General features: G+C 40.4%; 1 protein-coding gene across 1 annotated transcript; it reads right to left on the bottom strand.

Moving 5' to 3' along the window:
- Nucleotides 1–687: 687 nt before the first annotated feature.
- Nucleotides 688–7,234, bottom strand: LOC128224857 (uncharacterized). The gene is made up of 6 exons (XM_052934938.1): nt 7,185–7,234; nt 6,229–6,300; nt 3,478–3,608; nt 1,984–2,148; nt 1,240–1,286; nt 688–832 (listed from the first exon to the last, which is right to left on the bottom strand). Exons 2-6 carry the CDS (start codon nt 6,279–6,281, stop codon nt 755–757), a joined length of 474 nt encoding a protein of 157 aa, XP_052790898.1. The 5' UTR covers nt 6,282–6,300; nt 7,185–7,234; the 3' UTR covers nt 688–754.
- Between the last annotated feature and the right edge of the window lie 10,800 nt (nt 7,235–18,034).

Genomic DNA, 18,034 nt, shown 5'->3' with positions numbered 1-18,034 from the left:
TGCTGTACTGCTTTCCACTCATAGAGAACAGAACAGGGGCAGTGCTGTACTGCTTTCCACTCATAGAGAACAGAACAGGGGCAGTGCTGTACTGCTTTCCACTCATAGAGAACAGAACAGGGACAGTGCTGTACTGCTTTCCACTCATAGAGAACAGAACAGGGGCAGTGCTGTCCTGCTTTCCACTCATAGAGAACAGAACAGGGGCAGTGCTGTACTGCTTACCTTTCATAGAGAACAGAACAGTGGCAGTGCTGTTCTGCTTTCCACTCATAGAGAACAGAACAGGGGCAGTGCTGTACTGCTTACCTTTCATAGAGAACAGAACAGGGGCAGTGCTGTACTGTTTTCCACTCATAGAGAACAGAACAGGGGCAGTGCTGTACTGCTTTCCACTCATAGAGAACAGAACAGGGGCAGTGCTGTACTGCTTTCCACTCATAGAGAACAGGGGCAGTGCTGTACTGCTTACCTCTCATAGAGAACAGAACAGGGGCAGTGCTGTACTGCTTTCCACTCATAGAGAACAGAACAGGGGCAGTGCTGTACTGCTTTCCACTCATAGAGAACAGAACAGGGGCAACGCTGTACTGCTTTCTTTCCATAACACGGACTCGAACGTGATTAAAACAAGTTTTCACATAAAAAAAACACCAATAGATAAGTTTTAAGTAACTACAAAGGCGGTTCTATCTTGAATTTATCACCAATTCGCAACCATAGCAATGCAAATAATACAAGCACGTCATGGTTGTTAATGGCAGTTTTGAGCCCCGTGTTCGTGCGACTGTCCGTGCTGATGGTTGCCAACAGTTTCAATACGAACGAACAACTGAAGAGACAAAAATATGAGGCACATATATATATATATATATATATATATATATATATATATATATATATATATATATATATATATATATATATTACAGAAAGAGGGAAAAAAGAGAGAAAGATATATATATAATTAAACAGAGAGAGGTCTAAAGTTGGGTTAACAACTTGGAAATGAGGCTCAGATTTTCAATTTTGTTATTAATCATAAAATATTAAATGATTAATGATGTTTGGAAACGTGTGCATTCTAGTCTATTATACTAAATAGTTCCACCCGATGTTGACATAAGGAAAAATTACTAGTTAAGATTGTCGGGGAGGAGGAGGGGGTGTTGAGCGTCGGTAGCGTTCCCCCTCTATACCACCCGCTAGTGGGGCATAGATAAAAAATAAAACACTTACGTCATGCCAAAAGATCACAAATTCTTCCTTGTTGAGCAGTCCATCTTCTGCAAGTTAAACTTACAGCTTTAGCATGTGCATATGTATACAAAATGTGTTTGGAATAACTCATAATGCACCAGTTAATTGTAACCGCCCCCCCTCCCCCCCTCCCCCCCGGGCTGTGGAAAAGCGGGGACTTTCGGTGTTCAGTCAATTTCAGCTAATCCAAGGTAAAAACCCCGCCTTGCGGCGACAAACTAATTATAAAATCCCCGCCAAATGGCCCCGACCCCGGGACATTCCATGTCAGGCCATTTTCCGGCTTTTCTCTGCGCGAAAACACGGTCCATTTCCCCCGCTATCCCCGATATACCCCCTGACCTTCGGGGCGTGGTAACACTTGACTGGTGCATAATGTAGACGTGTAATGGACTGCTAAACACTACATGCTAGTGGACTTGCTCAGTCGTTTACCTTGTACACAATACGCATAAACCTGATATCGCTCTCTTAAAACACAGCGAAACCGTTTATATCCCCCTTTCATGCCGAATATTTTTTATGAGATGTTAGTTGTTATAACACTTATTATGTAGCTGAATATTCATAATGTTTTTCTTTGGATATAAATTTGACCAACATAAACAGAATCTTTAGCGATTTAACTTAGTGCTATATACATGTAGTATGAATTATGTTGCCTTCGTGGGTAGTTGAGCTCATGTGCGTTTTGAAAAGTTTATAGAATTAAATTTTACTAACTGTTGGTATCCATTTTAGCATGGAAACCCTCGTAGTCGACCAAACTGAGTTGATGGTTACCATCGACGTCGTATTCGTCATACAAATAGTGGCTTATCTGGTAGAGGGCGGGATTGGAGGCGCATATTAACGTCGTGTACTCATGTCGGCTCTCTTTTCCATCGCCTGAAGTCAGGGGTCAAAATATGTAACGGATAACATGCATGTATTGTGTCATCAGGGTGATTAATCACGTGACATCAACGGGGTTCTCACATGGGTCACCACGGATCAAAACCGATGTAATCAAATAAGTAAATGACGTGAATTTCTTAATATTTTTTGACAGAAAAGTTATAGCATTGTCTTTCTAAGGCTAAGACACACTAAGCAAGACCACCTGAATGTTGTATCATTGAATTAAAGGACTTCAGTGGCGGTGATTACGAACATTCTCAAGTCCGAGTTCAAACTCAGACTCATGAAAGTACTTTTATACGGGCTCTAAACTGAGCGAAGCTCGGCAGAGCCCTATTACGGCTACATGTATGCGAGTATACACTTAGCACTATTTTCTTTTAAAAGTGCAACCACTATGAGCCTGAAAAAAAACACGTAAAGGTGATGGGACCAGTTTTTTTCTGTTCATAAACCGAGGTTGTTTTTGATACAAATGACCAAGGAGTTCCGAATGCAACAGCGCACGAAGACGGTCAATGAGTTATAGCTGAGTATGCTCAGTGGCCTAATTTCATGAATACACAGAAAATTCACAACCTATTTTTTACACGGATCTTTTTCTCGTCACGAGCTTCCAAAATGTATATCAGGATGTCCATAAGATACAAAATAACCATAAAGCGAGTAACTGTAAATAATAACTGGTAAAAGCCAAAATTGTCCGGGTAACATGAATACCATGAGTAACATGTGGGACGCATCCTGTGGTCAAGGGCCGACCGCATGTATCACAAATTAATGCGCATGAAACCCTGCAATCCAAGTCGTTTCATTTCCGAACATTTTAACGATATGTGAAATACGGAAAAAATCAAAATATTGGGAAACTTCACCAAAGGCATTTTAGCATCACCGGTTGTTGTATCGGCCTGGCACATGCCAGAAAGAAAGTAAAAAGGTCGAGCAACATAGGGCCTAAAATGTTTAGGGTAACATCCCCAATATTACTAGCAAGGGTAGGTAGAGATTTGTTTTCAAATATTCTTTATGTCAAAATCATTTTCTTGCAAATAGCACTCATAAATTGCTGTTGTTATTGGGCATTGTTCTGTTAAAAAATAATGTGCTTCTGGTGGGAAGACCTCTTTTCAATATTTTCTTCTAAAAACAAAAACAAGGGTCAGCGGCTAGTTTTCAGTATGGTCGGGTTATTTCTTTAGGACTAGGGAATTCCAGCTAACGCCTTTGGCCAATATAACATTTACGGGGCGAAATTTCCTCCCGGCCCTTAAAAACCAGTTAACAAAATACATAAATGAATAGTTAAAACGTTACCATTGGTGTCATATTTCTCGAAGACGGCGTCAATCTCGGCGACAGTCATGATCCCGTCCTGATTTAAATCCTCGACGATAAACATCGCTTCTGCCGTAAGATTGTACGGCTGCAGCAGACTCATATCCAACCTATAGGTGCAATGAAATATAAACGATAAATAAATTCACTGAAATCACGACATGAATCAGTTTGACTGAGGCTGTTTATTCAGTTATACCCTTCGTTACTAGCCAATGAAATCGCCTATCGGCCTTCAATAAGTACTACGCTTTAATGCTAAGACATGACGTCATCATCTGGTTTGCCAATACAATCTATGTTTATTGAAGTTTTAAAACATGTTGAAAAAACGTACGCTTAACGTGAGAAGAAACGGGTATGCAATTGTTTTGTAGTCACAGTGAAACGCTAAACCAACGAGTTAAATTTTCTTTATTTTTCGATTACTCCTATTTTATCACTTCTGGATTTTATCTGGGAGACTAATCATTAAAATAGTTTCGTTTGTTGTCGTTTTCTAATTCGAGATAAATTACAAAACCCCAAAACGAAAGAATCGTTCGGTAGCCAAGTTTGTCCCCTCACGAATCTTGAAAATGCCTATTGATTTGCCAAAATGGTCAAACGAACCAAAAGTCGGGGCAAAAAGGTTCACCCGCTATTGACCCGACCGAGGTTTAAAAATTTGACGCAAATTTGTTCAAAAGCTTTGCCGACACTGATATATAGAGCTATAGTTTTTGAACATATATTATACTTTCTTGGAATTACAAACAAAGCACATTAATAAGATGACCACATTGTTTGTAGACAACTGTAGTAGACAACAACAAATGCGGTTCTCACTAAAAGCAGATGCCAACAATTGTGGTTCTCAATAAAAATGTGGTACTCACTAAAAGCAGATGCTAACAAATGTTGAACTCACCAATGGCAGATGCCAACAAATGCAGTTCTCACTAAAAACAGATGCCAACAAATGTTTAACTCACCAATGGCAGATGCCAACAAATGCGGTTCTCACTAAAAACAGATGCCAACAAATACGGTACTCACCAATGGCAGATGCCAACAAATGCGGTTCTCACTAAAACAGATGCCAACAAATACGGTACTCACCAATGGTAGATGCCAACAAATGCGGTTCTCACTAAAGCAGATGCCAACAAATACGGTTCTCACCCATGACAGATGCCAACAAATGTGGTACTCACCAATGGCAGATGCTTACAAATGCAGTACTCACGAATGACAGATGACAACAAATGCGGTACTCATCAATGGTAGATGCCAACAAATGCGGTTCTCACTAAAACAGATGCCAACAAATACGGTTCTCACCCATGACAGATGCCGACAAATGGGGTACTCACCAATGGCAGATGCTTACAAATGCAGTACTCACGAATGACAGATGACAACAAATGTGGTACTCATCAATGGTAGATGCCAACAAATGTGGTACTCACCAATGGCAGATGCCAACAAATGCGGTTCTCACTAAAACAGATGCCAACAAATACGGTTCTCACCCATGACAGATGCCGACAAATGTGGTACTCACCAATGGCAGATGCCAACAAATACGGTTCTCACCCATGACAGATGCCGACTAATGTGGTACTCACCAATGGCAGATGCCAACATATGTGGTACTCACCAATGGCAGATGACAACAAATGTGGTACTCACCAATGGCAGATGCCAACAAATGCGGTTCTCACTAAAACAGATGCCAACAAATACGGTTCTCACCCATGACAGATGCCGACAAATGTGGTACTCACCAATGGCAGATGCTTACAAATGCAGTACTCACGAATGACAGATGCCAACAAATGCGGTACTCATCAATGGCAGATAACAACAAATGTGTTACTCACTAATGGCAGATAACAATAAAATGTGGTACTCACCAATAGCAGATGCCAATAAATGTGGTACTCACCCATGACAGATGCCAACAAATGCGGTACTCAATAATGGCAGATGCCAACAAATGTGGTACTCACCAATGGAAGATGCTTACAAATGCGGTACTCACGAATGACAGATGCCAACAAATGCGGTACTCATCAATGGCAGTTAACAACAAATGTGTTACTCACTAATGGCAGATAACAACAAATGTGGTACTCACCAATAGCAGATGCCAATAAATGTGGTACTCACCCATGACAGATGCCAGCAAATGCGTCACTCACCAATGGCAGATGCCAACAAATGTGGTACTCACCAATGGCAGATGCCAACAAATGCGTCACTCACTAATGGCAGATAACAACAAATGTGGTACTCACCAATGGCAGATGCCAACAAATGCGGTACTCACTAATGGCAGATCACAACAAATGTGGTACTCACCAATAGCAGATGCCAATAAATGTGGTACTCACCCATGGCAGATGCCAGCAAATGGGATACTCACCAATGGCAGATGCGAACAATTGCGGTACTCACCCATGGCAGATGCCAACAAATGTGATACTCACCAATGGCAGATGCCAACAAATGTGGTACTCACCAATGGCAGATGCCAACAATTGCGGTACTCACCCATGGCAGAAGCCAACAAATGTGATGCTCACCAATGGCAGATGCCAGCAAATGTGGTACTCACCAATGGCAGATGCCAACAAATGTGGTACTCACCCATGGCCGATGCTAACCGATATGGTACTCACCCATGGCAGATGCCAACAAATGTGGTACTCACCAATGGCAGATGCCAACCGATATGGTACTCACCCATGGCAGATGCCAACAAATGAAAGCGCAACAACTACGTAGCCAATCCCCATTTCGGTATATTGTAAACACCTGTAGATGATAGAATGAAATCTTTAAGTCAAGTGTTCAGTTCAAGTCCGGTTAGTGCGGTGATTAGGACGCTTGCTTCTCGCCAAGGCATCCCGGGTTTTAATTTCCGGCCTCGGTGTATGTGAATTCGGTTTGTGGTCACCACGCCGGACAAGTACCGGTTTCACCCACATTTAAAGACAACTAGCTCCGCCACGAGGCTCACTAAGCAAACGTTAATATAACTTTCTCATAATCGTAGTAAAATTTACTAATTGTCCATTGTGCCGATTGTGTAGAAGTTTGTTTAAGGTAACAACATTGTTAACATCATCGTTAATAACTTTAAATCTATATTACAATAAGTTTATAGAATTTCTAACAAAATTTGAGACTGGCACTCAATATGGTTAATTTTCCCGTTTTCGAGTTAGAAATGATGCCATTTATCATGATGTTTACTTTTACAAAATTCTGAACATCAGGTACAATATTTCACTAACCTGTCGAAGTTACTGCGTTATAATGAAAATATTATTTGACGTCACCATTATTCCTTTGCATTATTCACTTTTTGGCATATCACCTGTTTCGTGTTGAGGGTACTTTTTGTAATGCATGTTTTCCAAAGAAAGAATAACTGGCGACGTCCAAAGAAATGTTGTATAGATTGTCGATAACACGCCTAAATCTGTTTTCTTAATTATACTTTGGTTTTATTTCTGTGCTCTTTTTGCCTTGATTTATTTTTTAAAAGAAATATAAGTGAAAGAATCAACAGTGTTCTTAAAGTAAAACAGTTCAAATATTAATAATTCGAAAAACATCGTGTATAAACTTTTTCAATACTAGTTTATCTTTATTTTAAAGAAAAATGAATTATAAAAGCATATGTACACTCTTACCTCACTTGATATGAACTGAAAGCCGCCTAACGGTGGTAAGTTTTGACAATCGTTATCAGAAGTCACGCCAGCCCTGGCGGTCATGACTTTCAAACACGATTTTAATGGCATTTAAAGTGATATAATCAAACCATGGAACTACGTCTTAGAAGAATATATGACTTACAATTCACTTCCATCATAGTTACAATAGGTACTATTATACATTCAGCTTCTATCGCCCGTTGGTAAGTGTTATACCCGAACATGTACAGTTTTAAGTTGTGTGTATCTCGTTCAGTGTCTTCCTGTAAATTTCATATTATATCATTACAGCCCCCCCCCCCCCCCTTGTAAGGCATTAATATGTACCTTTACAGGGTCTTAGGTAAATTTTTGGCTTCTAGGCATGTCCCTGTACGTTATATATCATTACAGCCCCCCCCCCCCCCGTTAGACATGAACTATGTACCTTTACAGGGTCTAAGGTAAATGTTTGGCTTATAGGCATGTCCCTGTACGTTATATATCATTACAGCCCCCCCCCCCCCCACCCCTTGTAAGGCATTAATATGTACCTTTACAGGGTCTAAGGTAAATGTTTGGCTTTTAGGCATGTCTCTGTACGTTATATATCATTACAGCCCCCCCCCCCCCCCCTGTAAGGCATTAATATGTACCTTTACAGGGTCTAAGGTAAATGTTTGGCTTTTAGGCATGTCCCTGTACGTTATATATCATTACAGCCCCCCCCCCCTGTAAGGCATTAATATGTACCTTTACAGGGTCTCAGGTAAATGTTTGGCTTTTAGGCATGTCTCTGTACGTTATATATCATTACAGCCCCCCCCCCCCCCCCCTGTAAGGCATTAATATGTACCTTTACAGGGTCTAAGGTAAATGTTTGGCTTATAGGCATGTCCCTGTACATTGTGTATCATTACAGCCGCCCCCCCCCCCAATGAACTATGTACCTTTACAGGGTCTAAGGTAAATGTTTGGCTTTTAGGCATGTCCCTGTACGTTATATATCATTACAGCCGCCCCCCCCCCCATGAACTATGTACCTTTACAGGGTCTTAGGTAAATGTTTGGCTTTTAGGCATGTCCCTGTACATTATATATCATTACAGCCCCTCCCCCCCTGTAAGGCATTAATATGTACCTTTACAGGGTCTAAGGTAAATGTTTGGCTTATAGGCATGTCCCTGTACGTTATATATCATTACAGCCGCCCCCCCCCCCCATGAACTATGTACCTTTACAGGGTCTTAGGTAAATGTTTGGCTTTTAGGCATGTCCCTGTACGTTATATATCATTACAGCCGCCCCCCCCCCCATGAACTATGTACCTTTACAGGGTCTAAGGTAAATGTTTGGCTTCTAGGCATGTCCCTGTACGTTATATATCATTACAGCCGCCCCCCCCCCCCATGAACTATGTACCTTTACAGGGTCTAAGGTAAATGTTTGGCTTCTAGGCATGTCCCTGTACGTTATATATCATTACAGCCGCCCCCCCCCATGAACTATGTACCTTTACAGGGTCTAAGGTAAATGTTTGGCTTCTAGGCATGTCCCTGTACGTTATATATCATTACAGCCGCCCCCCCCCCCCATGAACTATGTACCTTTACAGGGTCTAAGGTAAATGTTTGGCTTCTAGGCATGTCCCTGTACGTTATATATCATTACAGCCGCCCCCCCCCCCATGAACTATGTACCTTTACAGGGTCTAAGGTAAATGTTTGGCTTCTAGGCATGTCCCTGTACGTTATATATCATTACAGCCCCCCCCCCCCCCCTGTAAGGCATTAATATGTACCTTTACAGGGTCTAAGGTAAATGTTTGGCTTTTAGGCATGTCTCTGTACGTTATATATCATTACAGCCGCCCCCCCCCCATGAACTATGTACCTTTACAGGGTCTAAGGTAAATGTTTGGCTTATAGGCATGTCCCTGTACGTTATATATCATTACAGCCGCCCCCCCCCCCCATGAACTATGTACCTTTACAGGGTCTAAGGTAAATGTTTGGCTTATAGGCATGTCCCTGTACGTTATATATCATTACAGCCCCCCCCCCCCTGTAAGGCATTAATATGTACCTTTACAGGGTCTAAGGTAAATGTTTGGCTTTTAGGCATGTCCCTGTACGTTATATATCATTACAGCCCCCCCCCCCTGTAAGGCATTAATATGTACCTTTACAGGGTCTAAGGTAAATGTTTGGCTTCTAGGCATGTCCCTGTACGTTATATATCATTACAGCCGCCCCCCCCCCATGAACTATGTACCTTTACAGGGTCTAAGGTAAATGTTTGGCTTTTAGGCATGTCCCTGTACGTTATATATCATTACAGCCCCCCCCCCCCCTGTAAGGCATTAATATGTACCTTTACAGGGTCTAAGGTAAATGTTTGGCTTATAGGCATGTCCCTGTACGTTATATATCATTACAGCCCCCCCCCCCCCCAATGAACAATGTACCTTTACAGGGTCTAAGGTAAATGTTTGGCTTTTAGGCATGTCCCTGTACGTTATATATCATTACAGCCCCCCCCCCCTGTAAGGCATTAATATGTACCTTTACAGGGTCTAAGGTAAATGTTTGGCTTATAGGCATGTCCCTGTACATTATATATCATTACAGCCCCCCCCCCCCCAATGAACTATGTACCTTTACAGGGTCTAAGGTAAATGTTTGGCTTTTAGGCATGTCCCTGTACGTTATATATCATTACAGCCCCCCCCCCCCTGTAAGGCATTAATATGTACCTTTACAGGGTCTAAGGTAAATGTTTGGCTTATAGGCATGTCCCTGTACATTGTGTATCATTACAGCCGCCCCCCCCCCCCCCATGAACTATGTACCTTTACAGGGTCTAAGGTAAATGTTTGGCTTCTAGGCATGTCCCTGTACGTTATATATCATTACAGCCGCCCCCCCCCATGAACTATGTACCTTTACAGGGTCTAAGGTAAATGTTTGGCTTTTAGGCATGTCCCTGTACGTTATATATCATTACAGCCCCCCCCCCATGAACTATGTACCTTTACAGGGTCTAAGGTAAATGTTTGGCTTTTAGGCATGTCCCTGTACGTTATATATCATTACAGCCGCCCCCCCCCCCCATGAACTATGTACCTTTACAGGGTCTAAGGTAAATGTTTGGCTTTTAGGCATGTCCCTGTACGTTATATATCATTACAGCCGCCCCCCCCCATGAACTATGTACCTTTACAGGGTCTTAGGTAAATGTTTGGCTTCTAGGCATGTCCCTGTACGTTATATATCATTACAGCCGCCCCCCCCCCATGAACTATGTACCTTTACAGGGTCTAAGGTAAATGTTTGGCTTCTAGGCATGTCCCTGTACGTTATATATCATTACAGCCGCCCCCCCCCCATGAACTATGTACCTTTACAGGGTCTTAGGTAAATGTTTGGCTTCTAGGCATGTCCCTGTACGTTATATATCATTACAGCCGCCCCCCCCCCCATGAACTATGTACCTTTACAGGGTCTTAGGTAAATGTTTGGCTTCTAGGCATGTCCCTGTACGTTATATATCATTACAGCCGCCCCCCCCCCCCATGAACTATGTACCTTTACAGGGTCTTAGGTAAATGTTTGGCTTTTAGGCATGTCCCTGTACGTTATATATCATTACAGCCGCCCCCCCCATGAACTATGTACCTTTACAGGGTCTAAGGTAAATGTTTGGCTTTTAGGCATGTCCCTGTACGTTATATATCATTACAGCCGCCCCCCCCCCCCCCATGAACTATGTACCTTTACAGGGTCTTAGGTAAATGTTTGGCTTCTAGGCATGTCCCTGTACGTTATATATCATTACAGCCGCCCCCCCCCATGAACTATGTACCTTTACAGGGTCTAAGGTAAATGTTTGGCTTCTAGGCATGTCCCTGTACGTTATATATCATTACAGCCGCCCCCCCCCCCATGAACTATGTACCTTTACAGGGTCTTAGGTAAATGTTTGGCTTCTAGGCATGTCCCTGTACGTTATATATCATTACAGCCGCCCCCCCCCCCATGAACTATGTACCTTTACAGGGTCTTAGGTAAATGTTTGGCTTCTAGGCATGTCCCTGTACGTTATATATCATTACAGCCGCCCCCCCCCCCCCCATGAACTATGTACCTTTACAGGGTCTTAGGTAAATGTTTGGCTTCTAGGCATGTCCCTGTACGTTATATATCATTACAGCCGCCCCCCCCCCCCCCCATGAACTATGTACCTTTACAGGGTCTAAGGTAAATGTTTGGCTTCTAGGCATGTCCCTGTACGTTATATATCATTACAGCCGCCCCCCCCCCATGAACTATGTACCTTTACAGGGTCTTAGGTAAATGTTTGGCTTCTAGGCATGTCCCTGTACGTTATAAATCATTACAGCCGCCCCCCCCCCCATGAACTATGTACCTTTACAGGGTCTTAGGTAAATGTTTGGCTTCTAGGCATGTCCCTGTACGTTATATATCATTACAGCCGCCCCCCCCCCCCATGAACTATGTACCTTTACAGGGTCTTAGGTAAATGTTTGGCTTCTAGGCATGTCCCTGTACGTTATATATCATTACAGCCGCCCCCCCCCCCCCCCATGAACTATGTACCTTTACAGGGTCTAAGGTAAATGTTTGGCTTTTAGGCATGTCCCTGTACGTTATATATCATTACAGCCCCCCCCCCCCCTGTTAGACATGAACTATGTACCTTTACAGGGTCTTTGCTAATTGTTTTATGTTTATCCCAGTAGTTTCTATTAAATATCACTACAGTTCCCCTCTGTAAGGTCTTAGCCTTGTACCTGCATTAGGTCTTTGTTTAATTGATCGGCTTTTGTCTCTCTAGTTTCCGCTATATATCATTACAGTCTCTTCTCTTAGGACTCAGCCTTGTACCTTTACAGTGGCTTTGCTAATTGTTCGGCTTCTAGGCTTGTCCAAGTAGTTTCCATTATCTATCACTACAGTTTCCCTCTGTTAGGCTTTCGCCTTGTACCTACATAGGGTCTGTGTTCAATTGTTCGGCTGTTAATTGTTCGGCGTTTGTACCTCTTTGTACCGTTATGTATTATTACAGTTCCCTTCTCTTAGGACTCAGCCTTGTACCTTTACAGGGTCTTTGCTAATTGTTTGGAATAAAGGCTTGTCCCTCTCGTTTCCAATATATATCACTACATTTCTCGTCTGTAAGGCCTCAGTCTTGTACCTTAACAGTGCCTTTGTTAAGTGTTTTGCTTCCAAGTTTGTCCCAGTATTTTGAATGGCATGTATATATATATATATATATACAATCCACCTCACTCTCATTTTATGACTCACTATTATTTAGTGGGCTAATATCGCGCATTGATAAAAAAATGTTGCATATTACAAAATTTTAACCAATAGGCATGCCATCCTGCACATCGTCATCGATGTCAGTTCAATATAGTTATAATATATTTTCTCTCTTTAGTTTTTAATTGTAGGCAGTATGTTTCGCAAAGCTTTGCAGCGTTGGTCCTTCAGATGTGCGGTCATTGCTTTAATACATCTCCCATATAGTTAAGTTACAAACATGACTTACATGAAACCCCTTTATCTACTAAAGGCTGCGATCGTGAAACCGCTGTCCAAATATTGCCTGACCTTCTTATATAATTATCTTATCTTGCTCCGATTCAACTACTTTTGTTAAGAGAGTAAGAAGTTCGTAAGTCCTCAAAACACTTCAATTCCGCATGCTAGTTTTCATTTTTTTCTGAACTTGGCCATTTACTGTTGTTCGGTAAAACTCGCCCATATATTTGTGTAATTCCTCAAAAGGGATAGGTGTGTAGGTTTGCAATGCACACAGGTGCATGAATCGGTTCGTTTCTTTTACGAGATATGACCACTGACTCATGTTTAGTGGGATTTAATACAACACGGTATTTATCAGTGAAGAACGGTGTTGTTTTAATACCAGTCTTAAGCTTTACTGATCGTTCCAAGGCGGTACCTAACCATCCTTGGTAAACACACCTATTTTTTTCATAAAGTATATATGCAATGACTGTTTGTGGAGTTTTGTGCTGTTATTCCATGTTTCTTGTTTGTGTGTTTTTATGGGTTTTTTTGTGTTCTTTGTCTTTGGCGTTTACCTAGTGCCATTAAACGGGGTTTATGTTTAAACTTTTGGCTACTGAGCTTGATTCTGTAGTTTAACACATAAGTATTAAAGCTGCGATCGGAGGTGAGTCCACTATGACAAACATACTTATAATGATCAGTCAATATGTTTATCTATCTGGTTGATAATATCGTTAATGTACACAAGAAATAAGAACGGGGTCGCCAGTTATTATCTCTGATAATGATCAAGTAGCTTCGGGAACGGACGTTGAGTTCTGTTTTCTAAGTAGTTGGGAAAGGCCAACAGCGGACACCCAGGCCCGGCTTTTCGAGTTTGTGAAGAAGACCATAATGCCATGAAAACCTCTTCAAATGTTGTATTAATATCGAACATGACCACTCTGTTATTCAGCTTGTTGGCAGTAGAACCACATGGCATTAAACCGGACTCTTAAAAGGTAAAGAAAATAGTAAAACGGGAAAATCATATTTTATAATTATATAAAAAAATCAACTGTATTTACATGAGCCGAAATTCAAGGATTTAAAGGATGGTCTTCTCTAAAGGCAGCAAAGACATCTGAGCACCGTACGACCGACGATCGATTGATACCTTAATGGTCGGATACCTTAATGGTCGTATACTTTAATGGTCGGATAACTTAATGGTTGTATACTTTAATGGTCGGATAACTTAATGGTCGTATACTTTAATGGTCGGGTCCCTTAATAACAAGATACCTTAATGACCGGATACTTTAATGGTTTGATACCTTAATGACAAGATACCTTAATGACCGGATACTTTAATGGTTTTATACCTTAATGACAAGATACCTAATGACACGAAACCTTAATGACCGGACATCTGAATGGCTGGATACCTTAGTGACCGGATATCTTGATGGTCGGATACCTTAATGGTTGGATACATTGATGGCCGGATACCTTGATGGTCGTATATCTTAATGACCGGATATATTAATAGCCAAATACCTTAATGGTTTGATACCTTAATGGCTGGACACCTTAATGGTTTGATACCCCAATGAAAAGATACCTTAATGGTTGGATACCTTAATGACCGGATACCTTAATGATCGGATACCTTAATGGTCGGATACCTTAATGGTCGTATACTTTAATGGTAAGATACCATAATGACAAGATACCTTAATGACCGGATATCTTAATGACTGGTTACCTTAATGAACGTATTCCTTGATGGCCGGATACCTTGATGGTCGGATACCTTAATGACCGGATATCTTAATAACCGGATACCTTAATTGTTGGATACCTTAATGGCTGGATACCTTAATGGTTTGATACCTTAATGGTCGGATGACTTAATGGTCGTATACTTTAATGGTCCGATGTCTTAATAGTCGTTTACCTTAATGTTTGGACTCCATAATGGTCTGATATCTTAATGTTCGAATGCCTTTATACTCGATTAACTTGAGGGTGAGATACCTCAATGGTTAGATAACTAAATGGGTGTATTCAATAATGGTCAAATACCTTAATTGTCAAGTCCTTAATTGTAGTTTATCTTAATGGTCAAATACCATAATGGTCAGGTTACTTTAATGGTCGTATCCAATAATGGTCATATACATTAATGGTCGGATGCCTTAATGATCGTATACCTTAATGAGTGGCTACCTTAATGATTCGATACCTTAATGACTTGATACCTTAATGACCATTTAACTTAATAATCGCATACTTTAATGTTCAGGTACCTTAATGGTCGTTTTCAATAATGGTCAGACACCTTAATTGTGAAGTCTCTGATGTTCCGATGCCTTAATGTTCTGATACCTTAAGGGGCGGATACCTTAAAAGTCGGAAACATTAATGGTTGGATACGTTAATGGTTGGATACGTTAATGGTTGGAAACGTTAATGGCCTGATATCTTAAGGGTCTGATACCTTGATGCGTTTTGAGTTAAGGTGAGCTGTTTCATTGTCTGTGTGAACATTTAACTTGTCGAGTTTTTATTTGTTGCCAAATGAATCTGCTTCAGTGCATCGTCATGCCCCCCCCCCCTCCCCCCCTATTGAAATCATTGAAACTAAATTAGCATTGATTTTTCAAACTAATTTTATTTGTACGTCTGTCACAAATTTAGGTGGATGGGAACGAAATTTAAAAGAAAAACATGCATGCCAGGGGCGGTGTTCATAATACTTCTTAACTTTTGTAATTTACCTATTTTTTTATAGTCAAATTACAGGAAAAGTAAATGTTTTTAACATAAAAGGATGTATTTTTGATAATTATTTTGAATATAAAGTATTTCAGAAATTACTGAAAATCATAAGATGCTTTAAAGCTTCATAAATGTCCGCACACTATCAAATGTTATTTCAAGATTGGGTCGCGTGTGAGACGTTCATTTTCTAGTGCTTGGAATCAGTTATATATAAATAGTTCGTCGATTTATCATTAAAAATGATGGACAAGTAAATTGTAGAAGCTAAATTTATATTAATATTTGATTTTTTTTCTTTATATCGTCTTTATTAAGAACAAGGCGAGCATCAAGACATCATTACTTTATTTCTATGTAAACATTTTAGTGTATTGTGTGCTTTTGGTATTTTTATAAGTTGTTAGTCGATAAAAAAGATGCTGAATTATAACTGACTGAAAAATGGCGCGCATTTTTTAGGACTTTTGTCTAAACAATTAATTCACGAAACAAATATGTCGCCAACGATCACGTTATAAGGTGATTCGTCATTTGTCGGAGAGATTATGAAGCATGTAAGGATGTGGTCAAGGATGCGCTCCCTATATTTAAGACTGAGAATGCTACTTAGGATTGATATTTTGTAAACGTCTGAATGATTATAATTTATAGTTGTTATATTTTAAATTCAGTTCAATACCTACACAGAAAAAAAATATCTCAGAGATTATTTTCTTTTGCTAAATGAGCAGTTGCCGTCTTCCGGTCTGATGCAATATGGATTATGGAGAAATTAAAACGGTGCTAAACCCAAAAGGGAGTGAATTTTCTTAGGAAAAATCTGACATAACCTTTTATTGTTTATATCAATTGGGTTTGAACTGAACTTTAAGGAAATATATGGTTGTCATTTACGTGAAACGCTAGATATAGCATCATTTCCAGTCTCAAGTGTTGCCTGTTTTGCATTGAAATGTATAGGGATAGTAATAACCAGTGTTTAACCTTTTTCTATAAAAGGTTGTAAGTGAATCGGATTGAACTTATTTCTGCTCTTTTCTTTTGGTGATCCAATCCAGGAGCCAGTTTCAACTAAGAAATACAGACGAGGACATGTTTTCCCGCCTGAAATCCTGTAATCCTGTGAGACAGTTATAAACATTATCAGATCCGTTGGCTGAAGTCCTTGCTTTGTTTCTTAGCCGACTTTGTGTGAAACCAGACCCATTTGTTGTTGTTGTTTTTTTATAATTTATGTGGAGTAGGACGAGGATGCGGTAGTTATTATTTGTTTCTTATGTGTTTGGTTTCATACGTCAAAACCATAACTTACCAAGTCATTTTCAGCCTTGTACCTTTCCATAATGTCATTACAAACATATCGGCTTAAACAATCACACATGTACATTAACAGTATTGATTCCGCTTTGCATTATATATGTTTATTGAGTAATAATCATTTGAATGTGAATCTCATTATATCAATATGTCGTATCGTTTTATACAATACGACTCGTACAGGAATATATCGCGACAATGCATAGATACAGAAAATGCAGATGTTACCTATGTATTGCGTTTTCTGCGTCAGCTATGTGTTTGATACTGTTGAACATATCAGAACTACAAGAAACACGGACTGTGGATAATATAAGAAGAGAACTGAACCAATCCAAAGATGTAGTTCTTAATACGTTTAAATGGGATCTGGCTGTATCAGAATTATACAAAGATGATCGGTTTTATGGATGCGTCCGAGGAACTCGTAGTGATAAAAGTCCTATTTGCATATATAAACCTGCAGTTGACTTCTTTATGTCATCTAGGCTCACTGCAGTCGGACACCAGAAGCGCCTCGATACAGACTATGTCGATAAGACCAAACGTCTACTTCAGACCCATCCTGACATGGTGTTCCTTGACATTGGATGTAGCATCGGGCTGCTAACAGTCAGACTAGCAGCGGCAGGTCGAAAGGTTCTGGCAATTGACGCAAACAAACAAAGCCTGAAACTTCTTAGTAACTCTTTACACTTGGGTCATTTACATAAAAAAGTAATTGTTATGTGGAACGCTGTATCAGATAAAAAAGGGAAAGTAAAGCTGGAGATTCCGGAAAACAATATAAACGGCGCATTTGTCAGAAGCGTAGATGATGCTGGTGAAAATTTGGAAGACAATGAAACAGTTTCTGCAGTAACGTTGGACGATACTCTTAGAATTCTGGAAAAAAAGAAGATTACGAGAGCAATGGTCAAGCTAGACATTGAAGGAGATGAGCTCAAGGCTTTAGAAGGTGGAAAAGTGTTTCTTGACAAAATTGATGTGCCGTATTTTCTAATGGACTGGATGTGGTTTCAAACGGAGAAGATGGCTGCGGTTGGTCAAGAAGTCGTCTTGTTTATGTACACTCGAAATTATGAACCGTACGACTTCGCAAAGGATGAACATCTGTTAGATAAGAACACCCCTCGTTCGTGGCCAAGGGATATCTTGTGGATTAAAAGAAACGCAACACGTATTTAGATAGTTAATCTTGAT

This window comes from Mya arenaria, chromosome 17, assembly GCF_026914265.1.
Source record: "Mya arenaria isolate MELC-2E11 chromosome 17, ASM2691426v1".
Classification (NCBI taxonomy): domain Eukaryota; kingdom Metazoa; phylum Mollusca; class Bivalvia; order Myida; family Myidae; genus Mya; species Mya arenaria.
This window is presented reverse-complemented; position numbering and strand designations above follow the sequence as displayed.